Here is a 26,854-nt window from a genome sequence, read left to right as displayed (position 1 = left end):
CCGGTCCCCTCCTACCGCAGAAACGCCTGAAGAAGCAGATGAAACAAAACTACAGAGAGTGGATGGAGACATACCTAAAAGGAAAGCCAGAAACACAGTTAGAAATGTTATTGTTGGAGGTGGGAAAGCTGAGTTTCTTTCGTAGCATGCTACAGAGGGGATCGCAGCTGGAGACGGCACTCCTGCTCTTCCTGCAGCGGTGGGTTGGCTGGGTGCATCCATGGGGCATCTTCTGCCCTCCTCAGCCCCATGGCCATTCGCCTACTGCCACCACCAGCAGTTATATGCATGTCGCAATGAATAAATGTCCAGCTTTGGTATGTGTTCATCCAGACTGATTCCACGTTTCTGGGGCTGAAGACAAAGAGTTGTGGGATTCAGAAATCCCTCCGGCATTGCACCGCTCAGAATAATTTTCCTTGTGGGCACACTAAAGATGATTAAACTTCTCATCACGGCCATCTAGCTAAACGAACAGACCGTGCACCTGGGCTGAAGAAAATTCCCCAGGCATCCTGGAAAACTGCTGGTAAAAAGGTACGGTCGGTCAAATTCATTGCTGAGTTCCAGTAAACCTAGAGGGAATGTAAATCTGTGGGACTTGGGCATTATTCTAGTGACAGCTTATGTAGGTCCAGGTGCTGCTGGTGTTTCTCCAGGATTTCCAGCTAAGAGATGTAAGTTGATGTAGGTTGAGTATCTGGGCTCATGATTTGCCCGGACAGTTCCTTTTGAACCCATCAAAGACTTCTTGCACATATTTTTTATGAAAAGAAGAAGGGTTTTAGCAAAATTAAAATATTTACAGAAAGTGTCTGCTTCCAGTGAACCCCTCACCACAGCTCTAAACACCAAGCCCCTCCAAAGCATAACCCCTGAAAACCCAAAGTAGGCTGGGTTTTGAATGACAGATTCAAGATCCTGCTATTCCAGCATGTCAGCATTAATGAAGAGAAATAAAATACATCATTACTAGAGCTTCCTGCAGATGAGCTGTCCCTCTCCCAGTAGCTGGTGATACCCTACAGAGATGATCCTTAGACTTTGCTGGCACATGCAGCTCTTCATGTGGCTTGGCAGCCTTCAAGGCACTGATGTACAAACGTAGCTCCAGTGCACGAAAAGCTGCTGAATGGAGGACCTGGCACAGTCACCTTGCTCTGATAAGATGCAGGCTCAGACTGATTAGAAATACAGTTCATTTTTCCTGGTGAATAAAGGGCAGATGGAAAGTACATTAATATATTCGTGGACTGGAGTTTGAGATGGCCCCTTGACTACTTAAGGTCTTTTTGATGCTTGTTATGACTTTTAACTACTTTTCCATGCTTCAATGTTGCATTTCGACCTCAGGGCTGACTGTGTGGTACCTACACTCCGCCACATCTTGTTTCCCAACAGTTCTGACATCTGACAACATGGCTTCAGGTTTCAACTTATCTATTACCTTAAAAATACAGAGATCTAGGTCCTGTAATTAACCTGGGCAGTTGAATCATGTCTTAACAGAATAAACCAGGCACAGGCAGAGAATCAGGCCAATACACTTGAGAATTCCCGAGTGATTCACTTAGACTTTCCTGACAGGTAGCATAATCCAGCCCAATGCATCATCTTTGTTCTGCCCTAACACAGGGAGCAGAATTAGGATGCAGCCTGACATAACCTGCTCTCAGGCGAAAGCTGTATTTAAGTGTCGTCAATGATGTGAAATTGCTGCATCTGAAATGATTTGGAGAGCTCATTAAATGCCTATTAATAACATTAGGCAGCATTATATTTTGTAATGGTGGCACAGCTGTTTTGTGTAACTTGCTGCATGGGATCTTTTTTGTACAAGAAATCTGTCCCCAGAGAAAACCACTGAGAAAGAAAGAGGCAGGACAGAGACCCCAGAGGTTTCTTCCCAACAAAAGGCATTTGGTGGACTGCATTTGATATGTCAGCTCCCTCTTAATGTCACTCCTGTGTTTGCTGCTAGCTCTCCTCACCGGTTCTCTGGGGCTCCAGCATCTCCTGACTCTTTAATTGATTACTTTGAGGAAGGGAAGCTCCTCTGTATTGTCTGCCAAGCTGGTCTTAACCTGGAATGCCTGGAAATCTTTCAATACTTTTCTGCCTCGTGTTTCTGACACTCATCTTAACACATTTGGTTTTACCCTTTCACTGCTTGCTGACATCTCCATCAATGTAAAATATGGTTGGATTCTGTACAGGGAGCTGCTGGATTCTGTAGTGGTTCAACACACTTTGTTCTGTTCTCACCCTTCTTGTTCACAGATGTTTTTCCATTACTCTTCAGACTACTCAGTGCTACTAATTAACACCATTTGAGATTAATCAAATGGATGGATGGAGATTAATCACCTACTAGTCTAACAGCAAAGCATGCCATCAGATGCTCTAGACCTAACTGGGGTCCAGCTTAGCCATACTGCAGCAGGAACTAAAATAAAGGCACGTTTCTCTCCTGTAGAGGGTTTTCTACGTCACTGCATTGCCAGTGCTTTGTGGCTGGTTGGCATTGCATCACTCCTTTGCAGGTGCCAGATGTGTGCCAGGAGCAGAGTGATGCTTTTTTGGCAGCAGCTGTAGGATTTGGCACTTGGTATGATTCCCCATCAGGCCCCGGATGCAGAGGGAAGGGGCTTTCTTCTGGCTCAGCTACAGCACAGGCTGGCAAAAACATCTTGTGCAGCACCCAGAAGGCAGATCCCACCCCAGCGTGGGGGAAACTGTACCCGTGACAGGAAGAGAAACCACAGCTTCCATACAGCTGGTGGTGTGTTCATGTCAAGGAGCAGAGCTTGGCAAGCAGGGGTGGCAGAGGCAGCAACTTTTTTTTCAAATAGTAGGTGCTTTCAGCTCCAGAATGGTGCAGGGTATGCTAAAGAACTGACCACCTCATTCCCCAGTGAAGCAAGCACTGACTTGCAATACCATAATCTATTAGCATTCCTTTTTGGTGCTGCACCTTAAAATAATCTCCTCTAATTGTAAAGTCCACATTCCTCCATTTCTTAATATAAAAATGTCTACAGATGGATGGAATGAAATAAAAGAAATGCTCAAAAGCCAGAGATTATACAGGCTTCATTGCAAAGGATGTTATTTCTGTCTTCCACATGGTCCCTTATGTCTCCTTCCCTGGCATCCAATAAAAATACATATCCTGAGCATCCGAGTCCATCGGGCAGCTTGCACATCTCAATTACAGCATGTAACAAACAAGGCAGCTGGCCAAATCCTATTGTGGTGTACAGAGCCCGAGTCCTGCTCAGACAAATGAGCCTCTTCGTACAGGAGTTTAAGCTGGATCAGACTGGCAGGATCAGTCTCCTCCATAGTAAAGAGAAATGGAAAGTGAGCCAATCTTTACAGAAAAATGTCTTATCATAATAGAGGCAACTCAAACATAAACAGTTTGAGTTAAACTTTGTCAGTTTTCAGCCGAATACAAAACATTGATGGGGGGGGGTCTGGGTCTTTTTCCCAAGTGGAAGCCTTTTTTCTTCACAGGAAACAGCATTTTTCTCTAAAAACTGCAAGCAGCTCAAACCTTATTTTTTTCTCGTGGGTACACTTCTGGCCAGCTAAAATTGAAAGCCTCAGTTCCTTTCCAGTCCCTGTTTTAAACACCTGCTTGCACAAAGCCGAACCTACTGGCAGTGAGGACTGCAGCCTGGGGGTCAAGGAGGAAAACAGGGATCCAGTGAATTTTCCTGGGAGCTTTCCCGGGATGCTGGTTACTCACAATCTTTCCGCGTGGCTGCGTCGGGAAGCGGCGCGGCGAGGCTGAGGGAGCTGGACACACTGGCGCTCGCGCTGTCCAGGCTGCTGCCGAGGTGTAACCGCCTCATGTGCCGCACCACGGCTGTGGCATTAAACGCTTGCTGGAGAGAACGAGAGAGAAAGGATAACAAATGGGAGGTGGAAGGGCTGCTTCTGCTCCTCTGCTGGCTGCTCAGGGTTGTCAGAGGTAAATAATAAGCACCTCATCTGATAATTTTAACGTTCAGCTCCGGGGCCCCCAAAATAAGAAGGACGTGGACCTGCTTGAGTGAGTCTAGAGGAGGCCATGAAGATGCTCAGAGGTCTGAAGCACCTCTGCTATGGGGACAAGCTGAGAGAAAGCTGGGTGTGTTCAGCCTGGAGAAGGCTCCAGGGAGACCTCCTAACAGTCCTCCAGTTCCTAAAGGGGGCCTACAAGAAATCTAGAGAGGGACTTTTTACAATGGCATGTAGTGATAGGACAAGGGGGAATGGCTTTAAACTGACAGAGGGGAGATTTAGGTTAGACGTTGGGATGAAATTCTTCCTTGTGAGGGTGCTGAGGCGCTGGCACAGGGTGCCCAGAGAAGCTGTGGCTGCCCCATCCCTGGCAGTGTTCAAGGCCAGGTTGGACACAGGGGCTTGGAGCAACCTGCTCTAGTGGAAGGTGTCCCTGCCTGTGGCAGGGGGTTGGAACTGGGTGAGCTTTAAGGTCCCTTCTGACCCAAACCAGTCTGTGATTCTATTACTCTATCTTTTAAGCTTTTCCCAATTTCTAGTTTCTAAGCTAGAAGCAGCAGTATCAACCATACACATTTCTGCTCTGGTCCTGCTCCCTGTTGCACCTTCTAGCACTCGGTTGGGATGCTGCTGCCTACAAGTAAAGTCATATTCAATGCATCCTGCCCTGCACAAACACATGGGGGGGATTCTGCATCGCTTCATGTGCCCTGTGGTGCTGACCCCAACTCAACATATAATCATGAGTGCTTTAGCCATGAGCAGCCCCACTATCTCATTATCTTTCTATAGAATCTAGAATAGTTTAGGTTGGCAGGAACCTTCAAAGCTCATCTAGTCCAAGACCCTGCAATGAGCAGGGACATCTTCAACTAGATCAGGTTGTCTAGAACCACATCCAGCCTGGCCTTGAATGTCTCAGGGATGGTGCATCCACCACCTCTCTGGGCAACCTGTGCAAGTATTTTACCACCCTCATTGTAAAGGATTTCTTCCTCACCATCCAACCTGAATCTCCCCTTTTAGTTTAAAACCATCGCCCCTTGTCCTATCACAACAAGCCCTGCTAAAAAGTCTCTCCCCATCCTTCTTATCCCCTGTAGGACCATGTAACGTAAGTCTTTTGACCAAAATTTTGGGCCACAAACACATTAGCATGCTGAAGAGGTGGCTGTACGGCCTCCACACTAGCAGAGTTATGTGTCTAAGTGTCATCCTGGAGGACATGTTACTTACTCTCCACTTGCTTTTTGCAAAGTTCTTCCGGATCTGAGCGCTGACCGACTCATGGATGTTTTTGTTGAGGGCTGTATCCCCAGCGATCCTGAAATGGTCAGACCACACAAACTGTAAGACATCTTTTGCTCTCTTTCTCTTTCTTAGCCTCTACCGAGAAGGCCGGTAGATTTCTCCTGCAGGGATGATGATTTCATTCACATGAGAACTCAAACTTCCCACCGTCTCTGCTGGCAGCAGCGGTGGAAAATCTGGGGCAATAAACGCAAGCATAGATAAGACTTGTAGGTCTGGCAGCTACAAAGAGGTACGACCTTATTCTGCTGGTGCGTGGCTGCTTTCTATCACCATTACAGCCCCAGATGAAAACATTCTACCTGTTTTTTTCTTTACATCTTAAGATTTAACATCAACAGGCTGAGACTACTTTTAGCCTCAGCCATGCAGCAGCTTCCAGAGCCACTCCAACCTGTCTGATGTCTGTTTGCACTGGAGGTTTTCCTGCCACCCTGCAACGTACATAGGCATTCGTCATGATTAATGTAGATTTACAGTAAAGCAGATACATGGACGGTCACTACAGCAGCACAGGCTGCACAAATAGCTTAAGGTGAACAACACTTGACCTAAAAACTTGACTGATCTTGTGTAGTTTCTTTAACAGATAAAGACACTTTCAAATCCCCACTAACATGATTATTTCAAGGGCATTTTATTGATTCATTTAACTCCTCAAGGCATGAGATCTGTTGGAAGAGTAGGCACCATAGTGAACTGACATTGCACCATGTGCTGAGGTAATTAACGCTATCTAACTTGGGTGATGCCAGGAAGCAAAGATTACCTTCTATGTTGTATGTGATGTTTTCAGAAATGAATTTTTTAGCCACAGTGTAGAAAATCAATGTCCATTAGCAATAAAGAACTATAAGAAATTGAATAATCTATTAAGGCCAGAGCCTCCCAATCTTGGAACCTCAAATAGAATAATCAGAGGATCTTGGGGACACTGTGGTCATTTAGTTCTTCCCCCTCTCCCCACCCCAGCTCTGTCAAAATAATTTTGACGAATATTTGCCTAACTAGTCCTTAAAGATCTCCAAAAGATGGAGACTCATCAGGCAACCTATTCCAGTGCCCCACTATCTCCCAGAAGACATGGAAAATAGTTTATTCTTTGTCTTTGAAGTGCCCTTTCACATATTTGAAGACTGTTATCATGTCTGCTGTCAGTCTTCTCTTCTCTAGACTAAACAAACTGAGTCTTCCACTGTTTCTTCATAACTCATATGTCCTAATCCTCTGACCTAGTGAGCTTCTCTGGACTTTCTCCAGCTAGTCCACATCGGCTGTACCCAAACTGTTTGCTCTTTTCCAACTAAGGCAGCAGAACGGCAGCATTGCTTTGTGTTTCTTCAAAGATGAAACTTTGCTTACATACCACAGCCTGCCATCTCCGTTTATGTGTCCCCTGAACTGGAGACATTCCTTTCATTTTGCCCAGATCATTCCAAACTGTAACCCTCTTCTTCAAAGGACATCCAGCTTTTTCTACCTTCGTGTCAATGGCACGTCTAAGAACTGGTCTCTGGGACCAGTCTTCTCAAATTGCTCTCCTCCTTCCTGCTGGCAAAACTCACCCAGGATGTCAGAGAGATGAGAGGAACTACTTGCTTTTAGGAAGAAGGTGAGGGACTAAACTGCCATCTCCCAAGAGTGGGGAGCCACTAACCCCATCCTGTTGCAACTGACTATTAAGTTATTCAAGTGTACTGGAGCCAGTAGGATTGTGGACAGGAAGGAGCAAGGTTTCTCATTCAGGGTAGTCCCCCTCTAACTGTTTGTCTGACCACCACTGCTACATAACCTCTATCTCAAATAGACAGAAATACTGGCCCGATGAGCAAAGCATGGCTCCCAAATGGCACTTGACATCCTCTCTTGGGTCCCTATGCTGTTGATGGAGATGAGGAGGTGTTTGACTGAAAACTGGAGGATCTTCAGTTCTTGCTCCAAAAAGGATTCCATATGATCTCCTCTCTAACTGACAGTAAGGTAAATTGGTCTGGATTTCCCACTGGAGCCAGGCAGCTAAAGTCTTGTGAGGCAGCATCTAGGTTAAGCTTCATGTTGACTGCAGACAAGCCCTAGCAGAGTTTCCCAGTGGGAATGCCGGCTGCTAGTCAGAGTGACTCCAAAATGCCATGAGCACTCTGGTCTGCCCGAGAACACCTCCTCAGTGAAGGCAGGTGCCCTCAGCACATACCATCTGGGAGCACTGACCATCATACTGATCCACAGATGAAAACGAAGCTGAACACTTAATATGTGCATAGCTACAAGCCAAAGTATCAATTTAGTAACTGATCAAAAAGACCAACTGCAAAGAGAAAATTTACTTATATTTGCAAAGAAAATTTTTCCTCCAAAGCTAATGAAGCATTTTGCTTTATGAACAGGTTGGTTAACAAGCTGTATAAGCACAGATCAAGTTTCCCACTTGTCAAATTCTATTTTGGAAACATGGACAGAACAAGTTCTTGGGGCATTATACCCTTGCCAGCTCTTCCAGAAGATCTTTCTTGCCAGTATCCACAAGGATTTGCAAATGCATTTTTGCTATATGAAACTTTTCATTGGGTGTGTAGCTTAAATACAGCCTCTATGTTTTAGGGATCATTTTCTGAAATGCTGGTGGTTTCTAAAAAACCTGCTGGTTCCAGTGGTTCACAAACTGTCTTGTACCACCACTAACTCTATGTTCACTATGCACTTCTCAGAATTCCAGGAAAAAAGTCTTGGTGTTTCCCAAATAGGCAGAACAATACTTGTTTACTTCAGAATGAGATGGACAGACATCCTGTGAAGCCCTCAGATGCTACAGTGGTGGGGTCCATCCCACATCTAATATCTCTTCAGTAGCATTAGCACCTTGCAGATGCTAACTTTTAATCAGAGCAAAATAACATCAGTGTTGGGGTAATTTAGTGCAGCAGGATCCATTCAAGCATGTGCTGGTATGACAAACAGTGTGGCTTAAAACAGAGCCCTGGCTGCCAAAGCTGGATGTGGGACTGTTCTCCAAGCCACCTCTGAAGAACTATCCTGTTAATGGTGAAATGCTGCATCATGAAGACTGTGCTTTTACACTGCATTTTGCACTTGGAGGATCTTGAAACTTAAATAAAATGCTTGCAGTGTTATAGTGTTTATAGTGTAGTTTTGCTAACAAAAGAAATGTTAACATTCATTTGCTGTTGATGTTTTGCTGGAGATGTGGTGCTTTAAGGACAGAGGCATCAGAGGTGAAGGTGAGCAGGTAGAAGTCATATCTTCTATACGATCAACTGGTAGAGTTTGAAAAATGAGATAAGCTTTTGAGCACACAAACCTACCTCGAGGTGGGTATCATGAGCATTATCACATCTATACTGAAGGTACTTAATCAGGAACCTCAGTTCCCATGCTAAGAACATAATGCATGGCATTAAATAGAGATACTGGGTTTAAAGCACGTTACAATCACCCTTCCACCTTTCCCTAATTCTCCAAGTCCACAGGCTATAAACCATCTTGATTTTCCTTTCAGGGCAAAAACCCCCTTAGCATCTTTCTTTTTCATCCCTCCCCTGGGCAACATACCCTCCTCCTTCAGGAATCAGATCTACTTTTCCTGAGCAACAGCCCCCTTCTGTTTCAGAGGTGATCAAACCGATGCATATCTAGTCAAACCCTGAGCAATAGCTCTTCACTTTCCACTTAACTTCAAAGTTAACTGTGTCAGCATTGAAGCTTGTTTTTACCAATTATACCAGTTGGCCAGTAAAAGATATTACTTCTACCTACCACACACATACACAAATGTAAAATGAAACAGATCAGAATAAAGCATGATCCGTTATCATGCTGAGCATCATCCAGAACCAAGCAAGGGTTGATGAGCCCAACTGGAACCTGTTTTTTCTCTTGGGATCCCCATTTTGCAGCACATGAAAGTAGCTATATCTTAACAACAGTTTGGGGAACTTCATGTTGAAGTTGGTCTTACATCCAGCTGTAGACATATGTGTGTCTCAACACACAGAATTGGATACTAAGGGCCACAATCTAACAATTCTCCATCACAAATACTTCTGCTGAAGCTAAGAAGAGCACTTTTCATGAATAACCTTAAGACATCTAGCCCTGCGTGAGAGGCATCTAACCTAATGATCAAATATTATTTCATAGTATATAATTTATTATAACATTCTATCTGGGTTCAAATGACCACAGCGATTTATCTGTGAGAGGAACCTCCAACAAAGTCCCTCATTTACCATTGTTTTCTGAACCTTCATGCTAAAGGCAGCAAACTCACATGCTGTGCTGGCCAAACAGTGCTTGGAAATGCTCTTAAGCATGATGACAGGAAACATGGAGTTAGCTGTAATGGATGATGCTGAAGCATCGTAACTCTTCTGTACATACACACACATATATATACACACACACACATACCCCACATGCATACGTATAAATATACACACGCAAATACTCTATCAGCGATGCTCCAAAATAAATAGAGAGCAGGGACAAGCTCGATTAGAGTTTGATTTAATGTTGTAAACATCAGCAGTTCCCTTCAGGAAGCCCTTTTCACACTTCAAACAACATCGTCTGAGAACTGAGCTCTTTGTAAACCATGTCCTTTCCCTGGGTGGAAATTATTATCTGGCTCATGCTCTCTGGCACATAATAAACACTCAGGGTCATGGTCACAATTTGCAGAGGCTCAATCCTTGCCAAAGCTTTGTGATTCTTCGGCGTAGGCGGGATGGATGTTGGCACGTCCCAAGTATCTGCTCTCCCTCTGCACAAGCAGTGGGGAGAGGGGAAGGCCACACTCATACCTGCGGACACGAGTGTCTAATTTAGGTGCCACAACCTCCTTTTCCCCTATACAGTCTGTACAGAGAGACAATACATACATCACCCTTAAATTTAGATGTCCCAAGTTGCCTTCAATGCCATAACGAGCTTCAGCACACAGCAATAAATCCTACTTAAAGTCACTTGGGTAATGTGTGACAGAGCAAATAAATTCATGGAACACCTTCTAATTCCTGCACTGGCTTCCTAACTGTTAGACCTTCCCCTCGCTCTCTGAGAACTGTTTTCTCTCCCTCTGACACATGCCTAGAAGCTGAATTTGGGGCTGTAGGACCCAGCTTGACCTGACAGGGAGCACAGTGTGATCGTATAGCTATGGAAAAAACAGGTCCTCAGGTTTCTGCTGCTTGCCTGAGCAACTGCCCTAAACACGATGTGGGTTCTGACATGGCAATATATTTAATAAACTTAACTGCTGTCATTAATATGGACTAGGGAAACATTAAAATGTATCAAGCTGCAGCAAAATTACCCCACTCTTTTGTTTCCTTCATTTTCCATGCCCTTTTTGAAAAGTCACAGTGGAACAACTAAGCAGAACATTGCACCTTTGCAACACACCACAAACGGTGCAAACGTCAGTGAAAGATATGCTATAAAGTAAATAACTTTTCCAATGGAAAGCATAAGTCACCTGTATATTCAGCTGGAGAAATCTGTATAAACGGACAGATTGTACAGGCCGGGGTGTAACCATTATACCAACAAGTCTTACACATTGTACTGTTTCCACTACAATACTTCACTGCAATTATTAGCTTCCTTTTCTGCCAACTCCAAGTTTAACATACCGTCCCCCTGCCAAGGCCTTTTGATTATAAATAGCAAAACATCACGTAAATGCAGGCATGTGGGGAGCAGATACAGCACAGAAAAGTGGGCCATTGGGAAGGAGTATTTACTTTTTTTAGGGTCTGATCCTGTACAAACATTTTGTCATGTGAATAACTGGCTATTCCAGAGCAGTTTCCCAAAATTCAGAGATTATTAACCTTAAAGGCACTAATGTAACATCTTGCAAAACCCAGTTCTTGCAAGCCTTGTTTGGAAGTTTTTAATAGAAACTTGGTAATTAAAATAAGAGGTGTATTTTGGAATCAGTTTGTTTTTCACAAATGTTACAAATTGAAACAACAAAATCTCATGCAGTTAACTATTTTTATCACAATAAGATTGTGATTAAACATGTATGTGTTAAGTACTCCTGATTTGATAGATTTCTTCCTAATTTGTGGCTGATCCCAATGATCTGATACTGCAGGGGCAGATTTCACAGGAGGAATTAAAAGGGAAAGCTGGAAAATGTCACTACACAGAGCCACTTCATCATATACATTCGTGGCAGTGTCCAAGGCCAGGTTGGACAGGGCCTGGAGGAACCTGGTCTCGTGTGAAGTGTCCATGCCCATAGCAGGGGTTGGAACGGGATGAGCTTTAAGGTCCCTTCCAACACAAACCAGTCTGTGATTATCTACCATTTGCACAGCACCAATGACTTGGGTAGATGTTCTCTGTTCTGCTGGTGAGACAGGGAGACAAACCCCAACTGAGTGGCAAAACTCCCATTAACCTCAGTGGAATCAGGATTTCACTTCATGCCAACTCTAGGGTTCAGAGATGCTCCTCCAGTTATGTTGATCTACAGAACCAGCTGTGCAGGCACCTTTTATGAGACGCCATTAGGGCTACTAGACACAGCTGCCCATTGAGAGGAAGCACAAAGCTCTCCTCCTCCTCCACTGAAAAGGCTTTCCTCTTCTTCAAACAGAAGAATGCCATTGCAACAGATATAATGGCTAGAATGAGACAGAATCAGTAAAAACCTCATTATTTCCTGGCATAAGCAATGTGGGTGGAAAATGCCTCTTGAGCAATGGCTTGGCAAAAGGAGATCCTATCACTAACAGATAGTATCCAGGTGAGTAGCCTTGATTATCCAAAAAGGCATTTATCACTATAGGATCCAAACGCTCCACGAAATCACTGCACCACTTTCCAGAGAAGTCCATAACTACAGCACTGATGTTCTAGGAAGCCTTTCGGAGCAAGGGGGAATGAGACATTGGGCTTTGTTCAACAGCGTGCTAGGGAGGACAGAGGCACATCTGTAGCTGTATCTTTGGAAACCTCCACACTTTGCATTGACTGGACAACTGTCCTTCTGTAATCCACTGGCACATACTGTCTCTGTGTTGAAGGGAGCTGGATCTGGGATGCGAGGTGGAGACATGCTGAGTATTTTAAGGCTCCCTACTACAGTGCCATTTGCATGTCTGACACTTCAAAGGCTGACCCATGTTTTACATGGCTGGGAGGTAGACCTGCGTATGAACCACTGCCCTGCAAAGTCAGCCTGGCAGAAGATGCCCCCCTGCCACAGAAATGGGGGAAAACCCTTTCTAGGGGGTTGTTTTCAAATGGAAGATTAGATTTTGTAGAAAATATAAAGAATTACGGAGCAGTCTGTGAGTTTCCATTGGCCCCTGGCCATGACATGCAAATGAAAAGAAGAAAAAAGGGGAATGAAAACACTTTTTATCATTTTGTTCCTTTATGAGGGCCCAGAAGCCATGTGTGTCACAAGTGCCACGTTTCTTTGTTGCACTCCAGCAACCAACACAAACCTAGCAGGGCCAAGAGCTGGATGCTTAATGTTTTGTGTATCTTGGATGTAAGGCTTTGGAAAATCTGCCTCTGATTTCTACAAATGGTCACCTCTGCTGGGAGTTGTATTCCCATTGTTTATTCTGTATTTCTAATACTGACTTTTGCAACTTGTTTAATTTCCTGAGGCTCAGGTCAGTATCATTTAGAAATGGTTTTAGTTGTTTTTGGTTGGGGTGTTTTTGGTTTCATCTTATGAAAGCTGGATTTCATTTCCCGAATTTCCTTTTTGTCACACAGACAATGCAGTTATTGATGGGACATTGGAAAAGGGCAGGCCCAGGTCTTGACTTCTCATCCCTCATATATATTGATGACAGGCACTGATGCTGCTAAAAACCATCGGTTTTGTTTCTCATTGTTATGGGGAATGAAAAGCAAGAACCTTGCTTTTCTCAATGATTTACATTTCCTTCTGCATCCCAAGCCTCCCCTAAAACATTTTAATTGTAAAGGCTGAGCCTGGATCTTATCTTCAGCCGAATTTGTAATCACTGTGACAGTCTGCAGTCAGACAGTGGTGCATCATTCCCACTATGAAGAAATCAGTGTCATTTCACAGTCGTTTCACTTACTGAAAGCCTTCGTGAGTGCCAAATCATTAATTAATGATAGGGTAAATCATCAGCAAGCCAGAATGGTAAAAACCTGTGAAATGATCTACTTTATATCTAGTCCAAGGACTAAAAAGAGCAATGAGACAAGACAAACGAGTAAGTGTCAGAGAGAGAAATGTAACCCCTTTTGAAGCCAAACCTAAGTATTTGTTTTAGAGCTACAGCCATTAAGTTTTACTCTGCTTTGAAACTGAATACAGTTTTAAACTGGGTACTAAGTTCTGTCCCTTTATGGACAGGAAGGTTGAGGAATGTACCCAAAACCCATGTCTGCTAAGGAAGCAGAGATGACCAGAGCCCTGCTGATGTATCTGCCCAGCCTCAAAGGGGTGCAGACTCCATCCTCCAGATGAATGTCTCCAAATCCCAGCAGAAAGCAGTGCTACCTTAGACAACTATGCCTGTGCTTTTCTTACCATGCGCTTTATACTCAACCACACTACTTGAGGCTGATCCCTGGGCTCACACTGCATCACCAGGATGGTTTTCAGGTCCATGAAGCTGTTCAGCTAGTTATGACTCTGGTGCAGTTGCTTTTCTGAGGGGCTATGGACACTAGAAAAAACCTGTTGCCCTGCAAATGCACTGCCTAATGCTCTTATCCAGCTAGTGCTCAGGAAGCTGCAAAAAGGAAATGGTATTTGTGGTAATTGTGATAACATAAAAACACAACCTAATGCACACCTGGGCTGAAAATGTCATGCCCTTGATTCCTTTATGTTGCCACTATTATAGCAACCAAAATAATATCTTACTTCATATATAATGATCCCTCCCTAAAAGACTTACATCCAGAGCCCATTTGTGGGTGCAGCTGGTAGCGTGGGGTGATACTCAGTCACTCAGGGTTGGTCAAAAGTACATGAGCCACTCTCGCTTCTGCTACATAATCCTTGGGTGAAGTCATCCATGTGCAAAGGCATCATCTAATTTAAAGCACTTTGCTGAGGTCTAAATTACAAATACAGTCAGACCAGGTACTTTTCTGTACTCACTGCAGAGAAATAGCATTTGTATACCCAATTCAGACTCATCCCTCCTTAGGGTTTACTATCTCTCCCATTCAACAAGAGAGGATAACAGCATGTGGTAACAGTCCCTTACTGCAAGGAGGAGGTGGGCTATCACCTGTGAAGCACAGATGAGGACTTCCTACTTCATGGAGTGCTTTTAAGAACTCTGATACTACTTTAGCAGGGACCTCATGATACCCAGCTTGCTGCACATCTACAGAATTTGACCTTTTGCCCCAAAATATGATTCCTGAGTTCAATCATTTTGGCATATCCCACTGCTCCACTACAGTCAACATACATAATTCAGCATTTCACTGAGGCTCAACTGGTTGGTACATGAGATTAAAATCCATCATGGTTTTCCAGGAAAATCTGGAGGACAAAGGTGGGGGTTGTAAGAATAAAAGCACACAGTTATTTAGTGGAGGTTATCATACTATGTGACAGAAAACCCACTTCCACCCATGAACGTAGAATGATGCTCTCTGCTCTGAGGGTTTCACGTAGTAGACTATTGCTTACCAAGGGTGCCGTGCTGCTTGCTCACAGGTGTATCTTTTGTTAGGGTCCTTCTCCATCAAATTCCGAATGAAGTCTTTAGCTGTAAAAAAAGAGATAGATAACAATTTAAAGCAATAGATTTGATGCCCAGTTCTGCTGCCATATGATCAGCCAACAGCACTGATCAGGCTACCAAGTACCACCTGGCCACAGCACCAGGAAATAGCCTGGGATCATTTGTCTTTTATTAGCATAGATATAATCAAAGTGACTTAGGACAAAATCCAAGCTATTTAGTATGGCAGATAAAAGCTGAAGGCATCTACTCCTGCAGGTATATTTAGGAGTGGGATGGATAATACAGAATCAGCAGAGTACAAGCCTGCCAGCTCCCAGCTCCCTGGCCAGCCAACTGCCTCTGACCACCTTTGTGGTCTGAATATGGCCACAGCTGTTGGAAATGCTGGTAAACTAGAGTGGGAAAGGCAAGGAGAATGCCATAATAAGAGGTACTTCTCATTGCTCACTCCAAGCAATCACATGCACTGGCAGCTGCAAGGACATGCTGCAGATTTAAAAACAAGTTACTGAGGAAAATGGACTCCCTTGAGCATAAGGTAGCGTGTTTTTAATCGACACTATAATGGAAGGAAGGGAGACTGCAGCATGGCATGCATCCAGTACTTTTAGGAGAGAGTAGCTGAAGGAGCCACAGCAAAGCCAAATATGGGAGGAAAGTCTTTGTGCTGATTAAGGTGATGGACTTTGCCCCAGAATGCAAAGGGGTCTGCCAGCAGACTTTCATATTTTCTCTGAAACCCCTTATGAGCTTAAAAATACTTCTCATCACATATAATTTTAAGTAATCCATCACAGCAATATCTGGACAACAGATGTAAGCAGCATGAAATGTTGTTCTATGCAGAGATAACAGGATATATAACCTTCTTCAAAATGAAACACTTATTTTTATATCTCCCCTGCCTTAATCAGGAGTACTAATGCATCAGGAAACTGCCTTTTTACGGATATTTCTGTATGATAAAATATTCCTAGAATTCATTTCTTCTCCTGCATGAAATGGCAGACATTCCCACGGGTTGGACAATGCAGGGACACTGAGCTTGCGTGACCTCTTGGAGACCACACAGCATGTCAGCGGCACATGCAGGGTGCAGTGCTGAACATGCCCCTGCTGCCACTTATAGACAGTGATGCTGGTAGACCATGAGCCATGCTGGAGCCAGAAGCTTGTAAAGGCACATCTGCCTGTAACAGGTTGGTATATCTGCCTCTCTGCCAGACTACTAGAGCCAGGACAGCAGGCACTATGGGTTCATAGAATCCCAGACTGGTTTGGGTTGGAAGGGATCTTAAAGCTCATCTGTTTCCAGCCCTCTGCTTTCAGGGACACCTCACACTGGAGCAGGTTGTTCCAAGCCCCTGTGTCCAACCTGGCCTTGAACACTGCCAGGAATGGGGCAGCCACAGCTTCTCTAGGCACCCTGTGCCAGCGCCTCAGCAACCTCATAGTAAAGAATTTCTTCCTAATATCTAATCTAAACCTCCCCTCTTTCAGTTTAAAGCCTTTGCCTTGTCCAGTCACTACACACCCTTGTAAAAAGTCTCTTTCCAGATTTCTTGTTGGTTCCCTTAAGGTATTGGCTACGTCTTCGGCATTGGGTGGGGAAACAGGCAAGCATACAGGCAGCTATCTGGATCCAACCCTGCAGACAGCACTCCCAGTTTCTGAATCTACTTACCTGACTAATTTGGAAGCCATTAATTTCTTGGGTTCTTTGCTGTATACACTGCAGTCTCGCTTTGGACCTGCAGTGCAGTGTCAGTAACAGATCCAAACTAGTTTGCCACCTTATTATTAATGACACATAAACCACCTGGTTTTTATTTGGGTATGATGGAGAAATTCAACTGCTTTGTCTTCTTGGCAGTCTTCTGCTATCTTCATCTTCTATTCCAGCTACAGTTAGTGCTTTGTGTGTGGCTGGACAAAATGGTACTTAATTTGTTCTCCTGCAAAACTATTTGAGCTGAAAGAAATACACATTCCCAATGGTTTTCAGTTAAAAGGTGCTCCACAGATGATGGATAGTGCATTCTCTTGCCCAGAGGAGGATATCTGCAACAGGCATGCATGGTTGTTGCAATTAAATGAGCAGTAGTGTCTTACCAGACTCAGAGATGTCATCCCAATACGGAGAGTCAAACTCATACTCTGCCTTAAGGATCTGCTCGAAGAGTTTGGAGTCATTTTCGTCGTAGAAAGGGGGATACCCACAGAGCCTAAAGAGAACAAGAAAAGACAGATGTGACCCTGGGACCTGTCTCTGCCAAGAAGGTGAGAAAGGAGGAGGGAGAAGAAAGAGAAACGCTTAAGTCTTGCCCCAATAAGTTTTCGACCAGGCAAGCCCTGCCACGAGAGAGTTTTGTTCAGGGATGTGTAAACCCACTTCTGAAGACTGGCACTGTCCTGGACAAAGAGGAATTCCGCGTGGAAACCTGGTGCTGTGATCCTACACTGTCTCATGCAGATATCCCAGCCTCCCTCTGCGTACTTTTGGGTGTTTAGCCAGAGGAAGAGTTTTATTACATAGCCAGGAGCCCTTCCATCCTCTCCTATATATGTGGTAAGAGGAGCTTTCATGAGCTACACCCTACATCCACAGAGCACCAGTGGTATCAGGCTGGCTTTAAGTACAACCCATTGTCTCAACACCGTGCAAGAGACCAAAGCTGTATAGGAAGGTTTGTCAGGCAAGTGGGGAGCCCCTGGACACCTGAATGGGCTTCTTGGGGAGGAACAACTGGTGCAAAGCAGGACAAGGAGCCCCACAAAGCTATCAGGCAGAAGGCAGGATACATCTGCAGGTTTCACTGGGATCTGCATCCCCAGGCACAACAGGGATGATGTCTGGGAGTCACCACCTCTGCAGCAGAGCCTTCATGGGCTGCACATGGACCTGCCGCTGCTGCAGAGACACAAGGAGAGCCTCTCCCTTTCTCACTTCTGCAAGTGATTTTGCTGCCCACATCTAACTGCCTATCTTGCTTGGGGCTAACACCAGTCCTGTCCTGGGTTTCAGCATTTAAAATCAGATTTCTCAGGACACCTAAGCCCCAGGGCAAGGAGGACACTGAGCATTTGCCAAGTTTGAGCTAGAACACTCAGGATGCATCTTTTCAGTGTTGCAGAAAGCAAGATAGTCACTTGGCCAATGCAGGAGGACTCCTGTCATGGGAAAACCAGATCCAGCACTGCGCTAAGCAAACACAGCCATAAAACTCGTGTGTTGGAGATCCCTCATGTCCAGCTGATGCTGCATGCAGTAGCCTGTCCCTCTCTGTACACACATGCCAGCAAAGATACCCCTTCCTGAAGCTTTAATACTAATCTTGATAAGTGCCAGATTTACCTCTGAGGCTGGTCCAAGGTTTTAGCAAACCCATCCTGCTCACAGTTAACAGGCCTTTCTGACTTGGTTGTCTCATATACAGATGATGCATTTTTTTCTCTTATCTCTAGTCCATGGTGTAACTTATTCTTTCACATACTTCACTGATATTGAAATGATTTTCCCCTACAGTTTTCTTAAACCCTGAATTAATCAACCTCAATAAAGCATTTCAGTGGAAAGAGCCAGCCATTATAAACAGACTGAAGATCTAGCTGAAAAACTACACTGCAGCAACAACAGAGCAAGGGGGGAGAACTGTAAGAAATTAAATACTTAAGTTATTTATAACCCAAAGCCAGCCAGCTGCCCTGGAGGTTATTTGAACCAACTCAACACTTGAGGGTGAAAGGAGCAATGTTTTGTTAGCCCTGAAGAGCCAGTGGGCTTGATAGCTAACTTAAATACTGAGATGCTGATCTGCATCAGGTCCATATTGACTTGACGAACTCTACTGAAATCTGCAGCATTATAATGAAACCACTGTGATTCAAGTGAATCAGAAATCCCTCTTTTTCTTGCAAAGCAGATGAGCCAGTCCTCGTTTGTGTTGTGCTGGATGACTGCCATTACCAAAAGAAAGTAAGATAACCTCATGCCAGACAATCATTCACATTCCTACTTAATGGGCACAAGCTTGTGTATGGGGCTCAATGCAGCAACTCCTATGTGAAACCCATTGGTGGAAGTGGCGTGTAAGAAGGGCCATTAAAAATGGTGCATTTAAGCAAAAAGCCACTATATGTCTGGGTAATGAAGGAGAAACATCTGGTAACCTAATGGAGATACTGGATCCACAACCAGGATACAGCTCTACAGCCATCTATGAAGAACATTTATATGACTCACTTTAAAGTAATAAATATCAGCCCTACAGTCTTGTGGGGTGATGCACACAAACTGATTTTCACCTTCCTCCTCTTTCACCACAACCCTCAAGATTTTGGGTGCTTTATTGAGGGGTTCAGAAGTGCTGGAGTTCAGAAATGCACTGCAACTGTTAGGATGGCCACTGGGGTAGAGATGCCAGGGCTGGAGGACAACGGCTCCTCCAAATGCAATGGGAGCCTGTCTCTCTTCCCTGGGGAACTCAAGGCGCTCTGTATAAGAAGCCTGACAGCCCTTCATTAACTTCTTGCCTTCCTCAGCACTTTTCTTAAACAAACACAAACTGCTCTGATAAAGCATTCTAAGGAGAGCAGACAGCGCTGTGCATGCCGAAGCACTGGCAGGCTGCTCCAGAGAGAGAAATAACTCTCTTAAAATGTGCACTGTACTAATTACCTTGGCAAAGGTACAAGAGCACAAGTTAGGGCTGCTGTGATTTATACATGCTCGTGGCAGCAAAAGGTAAGAGCGAACTGCTGAGCAGCACAGAGCTGCAGGGCTGTAACCATGCTGGGGGGGAGCAGAGAGACATGAACCCCAGCAAGAGCTCCAGCTTCTCCAGAGCCTTTCAATCCTTTTCCTGCAGGCATTCAGCTCCTCCCCTGCTCCTCTGTATGGCTTGAACATCTACACATCCAGGGTACCCACCTCTCTGCCTGGGAGGTCACTAGAGCCTATTACAGGGGTGTTTGCTGGGAGGGCTGATACATAAGGAGAGCCAGCATCATGCATGAGGGTACCCATATTGCTGGGAGCTGGGCATAGGGCAGAAAAGAGCCTCTCTGGACACAGCTATTCCCTTGCTAGGGAGAGGCTTTAGAAATGTTAGTTGCTATTACAGGTCATGGGCAGGGACATCCCTCCAAACCAGCCTGAGAGCACAGTGATCCTGGCTTAGCCATCATGGGGATGAACCTCCTGCATATGGGGACCCAAGGGTGTTCCTCCAGGAGGCAAATTACTGAGGACTTACACCAGAAAGCATGTGATAAGGGAGCAAGCTCCCCAGGACAGAGGAGGTGGCATGCAGAAGGGGAACACCAGCGCATCCTGGCACAGGGAAGGGTTGGGAGCCAAAACATAGGCATTTTTGCTGTCCTTTCCCTTGAAACCAGAGTTCAGGAAGACACAGAAGTTTTAATGTTACTTACTTTAATGTTCTAATGTTACTGGCTTTGCAGTAAGGGATGAGAAAGCCCCAGTAAATTACCCTATCACACAATTTATGGCTGGAGGAAATCTTGCTGGACTTCCAGCAACTGGGCCATGTTCCAAAGTCCATAATAAGTCTTTCGTTAATTCTTTCAGAATCAAAATCCCACCAACCTCATTTCCATCTGCTGGGACATTTCTGTGTGAAAAAAATGACCTCACTATCGGAGGTTCTGCTGCTTTTCTTCACATATGCACAAATACAAAAATAACCCCTGTCTTCAATGTGAAAAAATCCTGCGTTGTCCTGGGGGAGCTTCAGGCAGCTCTTGGTTGTCATCATTTTCTCGCAGTTTCTCCAAATAAAAGCTTTTCAGGATTATTTAGCAACCGTATCACATCAGCAACAGATTTTCCTTTAACTTCCTATTCCCAGTCCTGCCTTAAAAAGAATGGGATTCACTTAAGAAAAACACAGGTGGATGTACAAAAGAAAGATATTGCCAGGAGTCATTTCTAGAAGCCACCAAGGAGAGGACAAGAGGAATACCAGAAACAGCTTTTCCTCACCAGACAGAGAAAGAAAAACCCTGCAAGCTCTTGTTACGTACTGGGTGTGATATTAAAGGCTAAATAACCCATGTGCATGGTCAGTGTACAGACTGTAATACAAGAGGCACTGGGGTTAGTTTTACAAACAATTTTATAGTGAGATTAGAGCAAAGAACTCAGTAAGTGCCCAAAGACGTCAGATGTGTGGTGTGGGAAGTCATCCAAGTGCTATTTATAGAGATAAATACATGTATTTCTTCTTATTTTAGGAACAGACCCTCGTACTGGCTGACACTGGTGCCCTCATGAAGCTGTGGACAAGGACATATTAGCATGGGGAATAGAAAATATACTAAGAAGCAAGCAATGAGGAGCAATCATTTGGGGTTGTCTTCCCAGCGTCTGAGTTATCCAACATGCCCAAGTACGTTTTGCCACCACTAGTTCTCCTTCCAGTACCCAACAAGTAAGTTATTCCTCACTTTCTTGCCGAGGCTTGTGTGTGATGCTGAGCAGGCAAGATCACTGACCAGCTTGTTCCAAAGTATGACTCCAGGATGATGGTGAAAACTTCTGGCATAATACACTTTGCGCTGCCCCTAGTGAATCCTTCCATACAAACATCATTGATGATTCATGCACATCTACTCGAAAATCAAAAGCAACTCGGCCGCAGAGTGTGAAACTATGATCCAAGATTTATTTCCAGATACTTGTGACTCATAAATAACAAACCAGCAGTTCTCTGGTCCTATCAGTGAGCAAAATCAGGAGAAAATGCAGGGCAAAATGTGGTCAGCCTAGTGCAGAAGAGACAGGAAGTGCTGACAATGAATAACCAGGGGCTGAGGAAGAACACTATGTGGAATGTTCCACATTCCAGCTTTGGAATATCATTTTCTATTTTTTGCATAAATTAATGATCTTCTTTGTATCAGGTGTGCCTGAAATCAGTATTTAAGGTCCCCCATCATGTGACCCAGACAGGTCCAAAATCCATCTGCTGGAAATCCACTGATGTTTCTTGCTCTTCTTGTGCTTTGTATTTCCAAGCTGAACACATTATCAGAACTAGCTTGTGATAAGTAGTAAACCCAGCTCAACAGTGAGGCTATTTCAAATGGAGAAATACTGCAACTGGAATAACAGGAAATCTCTGGCTGCTAAAATTAGTTTGTGTGAATAATGACTTCTCATGCAAAACAGGGTTTGATAAAAACTCTGCTGGTGCAGCCTCTGCAATCTGGCTGTCATTAACGAGAAGCATTAGAGACTGGCACTGAAACGAAGGTATTCTTTCCTAAGACATCCTTCACCTTGCACATCACAGAAACAAGTATTTGTCTAGAAAGTCAGTGTCACAGAAACAGTTTGTTCTTCCAGTGTCATAAACTGCAGGCTCTCATGTGAAACTGAGCTTGTGTCTGGAGGCACTCAAACCACCTGCAGTAATAATAGCTCAAAGCATCTTTAATTTATGCCTGGCTTCTGTGTTAGATTCCCTTGAGTTTCCATCTTCTTAAATGACAAAAGTTTGTTCAGAGTGGCTGTGAGAATCTGTGGGAGAGGTGAGGAGGTGATGCAGGATGATGTGCTTGGATTGCCCTATGCATAAATACATCTCCAACTGGTTTTGGGCATGTGCAAGTAGCTCCAACTGTGCTGGCTGTGGATCTGGAAATGGGATCTCCAGATGGGTGTGGTGTTATATTGGAATTAATAACTCCTGCTCAGAGCAGGATGAACCACCAGCATTGCACCAGGATGGCTATGCTGCTGGTGACTGTGGCACTCAGCACCATGCCGCACTGTGAGCATGCTGCCTCTGCTACCTCCAGTGTCCTGAGACAGCAAACCTAGATGTCAAACCTGTGCCCATCACTGCTGGTATCAGACACCCCAGCAGGGCTACTTCCTTCCAGCTTAGGGAAGGATCCCTCGTCCTCTCTGTATTCACTGTACCCCTGACATCCACTTTCTTATGAAGCCACATCTGCAGTTTCTGGCTATTCCTGGAAGCAGGATGAGATCCAGTTCAAGGTCAGGGCATGTGAGATATTGGCTGGGTTTCTAAGATCCCATTGCAGTCAACAGAGATGGAATCAATGGAGACTGGAGAGCAATGCACACGTACCATAAAGCAGATGAAACCATGCTGTGAAGGCAGAGTATGGAGCAGGGTGTGATCCAGTAGCCTCAGCATGGGCATTTGGTGCTATTCAACACAGTCCATCGTCTCCCACTTGGCCTCCATCTGACACCCCAGAAGGAAGGTCTCTGCAATGGGTTACACTTGCCAAATCCATGTGGCTGTCCTGAACACCTCGGTGTAGCACTAAATGTAAGTTACCTAAATGTAAGTTTAGGTAACTGAATGGCATATGCCAGTAAATGACTGCTTGCATCAACCCAGGCTGGGTTGAGGTGCCCACACGTAGAGCCCAGTGCACTGGAGAAGCTGTTGAGTGCATGGGACCCCTGTCCCCAGCTGGCAGGTATGCCATGGGGCTATGCAGGGGTGGACTGCTCCTCACCCACAGCCTGGGACCAGGTAGGACACTGTATGTGACTCAAACAGCACTAAGTACCTATGTTAGGGTATCCAAAGAGAGCCTTGGAGTGCCACTGACTGTTACAGGAGCTGAAGGACGTAGCTCACATGCAGAAATGTTTAGGGAGGTAGTTTGATCTCAGACCCAATCCCACCCAAGCAGTAACAGTCTGGCAAACATATTACCATGCTCCTTGTATGGCAACACATCATTACCATTCATTTTGAGTGTACACAATACAGATCAAGTCCTTATTACATGAAGCACAGAAACCCTGAAAAGCTCTCCTTGTCCTGCAAACAGGAATTCATAAGGACTCATTCTATTAAACTGATTTAAGCCTTTGGGGTTGGGAATTCCCTGTACAGCAAATGGGGAATTTAGATTTGAGGAGTCAGTATGCCTTGCTTGACAACCCCAGCACACACTGATTTAGAAAACAGAGCAGGAAAAGACTGAGCTGAACCATGCAGAAAGATGAGATTGAAGCCTTCCACTGATCAAAGATGCGTTCATAAACTGGGTGTGGAGGACACATTACTTAGCACTGTCTCACCCATATTCCTCAGCAAGACACATGCAAACAACAAGTGAAATAACAAGAAGTCTGCCAGCAAAAAAGACCTTTGCTGCATGAGCTGTGGTTGAATGGGACTGAAAACTTGGAAGAAAGCAGGGCCAAGTTTATCTCCAGGCAACCAGGATGCAACAGTTCACAGCCCTCCTGTGGGCTGCCAGATGGAGGCATTTTTTCATGTGGATATTTGACAGTAAATGGAACCTAGGTGGTGGTTGAGCCTGGACGTGAGGCAGCATCCTGCTGTCTTCACCTGCATCCTCCTTCTTCATGCTCTCTGAAGCTAGTCAGCAAAGTACTACAAAAGACACACCAGTGACTCTACGTGACTGTCCTGCCATGGCTTACAAGGATCAGAAAGCCATAACCAACCCTTTAGCCTTCCATGATAAGGTTTGCTTGTGGGAAATGGTAAGTTTGGTCAGCACACATCATCCTCCAAAAGAGCACTCGGGAATGTGGTGTGAAGCAGCCTCCAAGATGTTCTGGCATTCATGCTGTATTCCTCCCAGCTGTAGCACATCCTGCTGGGCTTTGCTGCAAAGTCAGAATCAGCACTGTTCATTTTTGCTTTGTTTAGCAAAAGCTTTTTGCATCCTGCTCTTCATGGTCGCTCCAAGATAAATCCATCCCCTCGCACAGTTTTGTACTCAACAAGTTTTCAAATATTCATGTAGATTGGAAAGCCAGTCGTAAAGCTGATGTTTTTAGGCAGGACTTTGTTTTAAATAAACAAACATACATGCAAATAAATGAAGCCTTCCTATACTATCATAACATAAAAAAAGCTATTTTGGGAAGCATATAACTTATGCTCAAGACTAAATGAAAGTGTAAAGAATGAACATTGCACAGAGTGGATAAGAAAGCAATGAGGTTTGTCCTAGCAAAAATAGTTCTACTACACCATCAAAAAGCTATTCATGTTGACAAGCCACAAAATGTTTGCATAAGGAGAAAGGGAACAAAGTAGGAATGCTTTAATGCTGTGCCTCATTGGAGCTGCTTTTTCCTCCAGTCTTGTGTAACTGCGACAGTTGTGTAAAAGGGAGAAATAGGAAAAAGGGAAAGCACTGGTAATGCTGGCATGAAAAGACATCTGTTTTTGTGGCAGTCAACAGCTACACAGCAGCTCTGTGCTCTCTTGCACAAAAGGAACAGGCTTCTTGTGCACTGTGTGGTCACCCTGAGTCAGCCCATGGCAAAAGCCTGACCTCCTCTCAAAGACCCACATGAATAGCTCCTGCTTCAAAGTCTGAAAGGCTGTGCAGATGTAACCTGTGTAACTGAATGGCATGCATGGATTCACAGACCCGAGCCCTGAGCACAGACTACCCCAGCAAGACAGGTTCACAGTCAGCAAGTTCTGCAGTTCCTTCTCAACCCAAATACTAGCAGTGGTTTCATCTCATGCACACAAAACTGGATTCAGATGATGGTGCCCAGAAATGTTACGGGCACCCTTCTCTGGACAGCACTAATGACCCTTGGTACTAGGTGATACCTTGATATCCCTGTGACCACAGTGGCCAGGATACATCTCCAATCCTTCCAAGTGTTGTTGCTGGTGCAGGAGGTGGCTTACCTGCTTCCATGGCTCAAGTACTGAAGGCTGCCCTTTTCATGGACACAAGTCTGGATACAAGGAAAAACCTTTTCCCCATGAGGGCAGTGGAAATGGTCAGAAGTCAGGCAGTGGAACAGGTTTCCCACTGACCTTGTTCAGTCTCTGTCTTCGGAGGATTTCAAGACCCAACTGGATAAAGCCCTAGACAACCTAGTCTGACTTCAAGGACAGGACTTCCTGAGGTTCCTTTCAATCTAAATTATCCTATTAACCCTTTCTGAAGAAGGGTGGCAGGTACCGCATGAGGACAGGCACTAAATCTCTATAAACATGAGTTCTGAGATCTATCCACCACTGTGGAGAGTGCTCAAAAGTCCTGGTCCTGCAGCTTTCTCAAGCAACCAGTCCCCACTTTTCTGAGCAGCAATTTCAGCCAAGAATGCAGAGGCTTAATGACTTGATAGAAGAGTGACAGAACTGATAGGGCACAAATCAGCTCATCCTCTCCTATGGGACCTGATGGTTGGCTGTGTTAAGGAAAACAACCTCTACTTTTCAGTAAAAAAATCCCAATACTTTGATGAGATGTTTTGATGAGAATAATTCACTGCAGTACATGAAAAGCTCTTCCCCAATTATGTTCCTCTGTGCCCTCCCCAGGGAACACAAAGCCATTATGGTGATGCCTTGAGAGAGGTGGCCCTTCAGTATAAACCTGTGGGCATAACGCTGTGCTCTGGACACAGCCCAACTTGCATCTTGTCAAAACTAATCTGAGCAGGGGACGTAAGAACTTCATTAATGTCACAACCTGGACAAGCCCATACTATTGGACATGGTGTAGTTAAGCTTACGAAGGGACCTTGCCATTTCCTACCACTTCTGCCCAAATTTCAGCCTTTGTGTAACTGAGAAGTGTCCAGGATTCATCTTACCCTGGGTCACAAGTGTCAGAGATTAACTTTTTGGACCAGATTAAGAGGGTAACAACATGGATGGATAGCATGTTGCCTGTGATTGAAAACGCAGCAGATACTCACAGGATGTATGCGATGACCCCGATGGACCAGCAGTCCACAGCTTTGCTGTAGGGTTTCTGGGCCAGCACTTCAGGAG

General features: G+C 44.7%; 1 protein-coding gene across 1 annotated transcript; it reads right to left on the bottom strand.

Annotated features, from left to right (window-relative positions):
• Positions 1-5: 5 nt before the first annotated feature.
• Positions 6-26,854, bottom strand: CAMK1D (calcium/calmodulin-dependent protein kinase ID; the record flags this gene model as incomplete). The annotated part of the gene is made up of 6 exons (XM_010012926.1): positions 6-74; positions 3,755-3,893; positions 5,248-5,335; positions 14,999-15,077; positions 17,169-17,281; positions 26,779-26,854. Coding segments are annotated over 6 exons (564 nt in total), but the record flags the coding sequence as incomplete, so codon positions are not given.

The sequence above is a fragment of the Nestor notabilis genome, unplaced genomic scaffold, assembly GCF_000696875.1.
Source record: "Nestor notabilis isolate BGI_N333 unplaced genomic scaffold, ASM69687v1 scaffold11154, whole genome shotgun sequence".
NCBI lineage: Eukaryota > Metazoa > Chordata > Aves > Psittaciformes > Psittacidae > Nestor > Nestor notabilis.
Note: the sequence above shows the minus strand (reverse complement) of the source record. Positions and strands in the feature narration are given on the sequence as shown.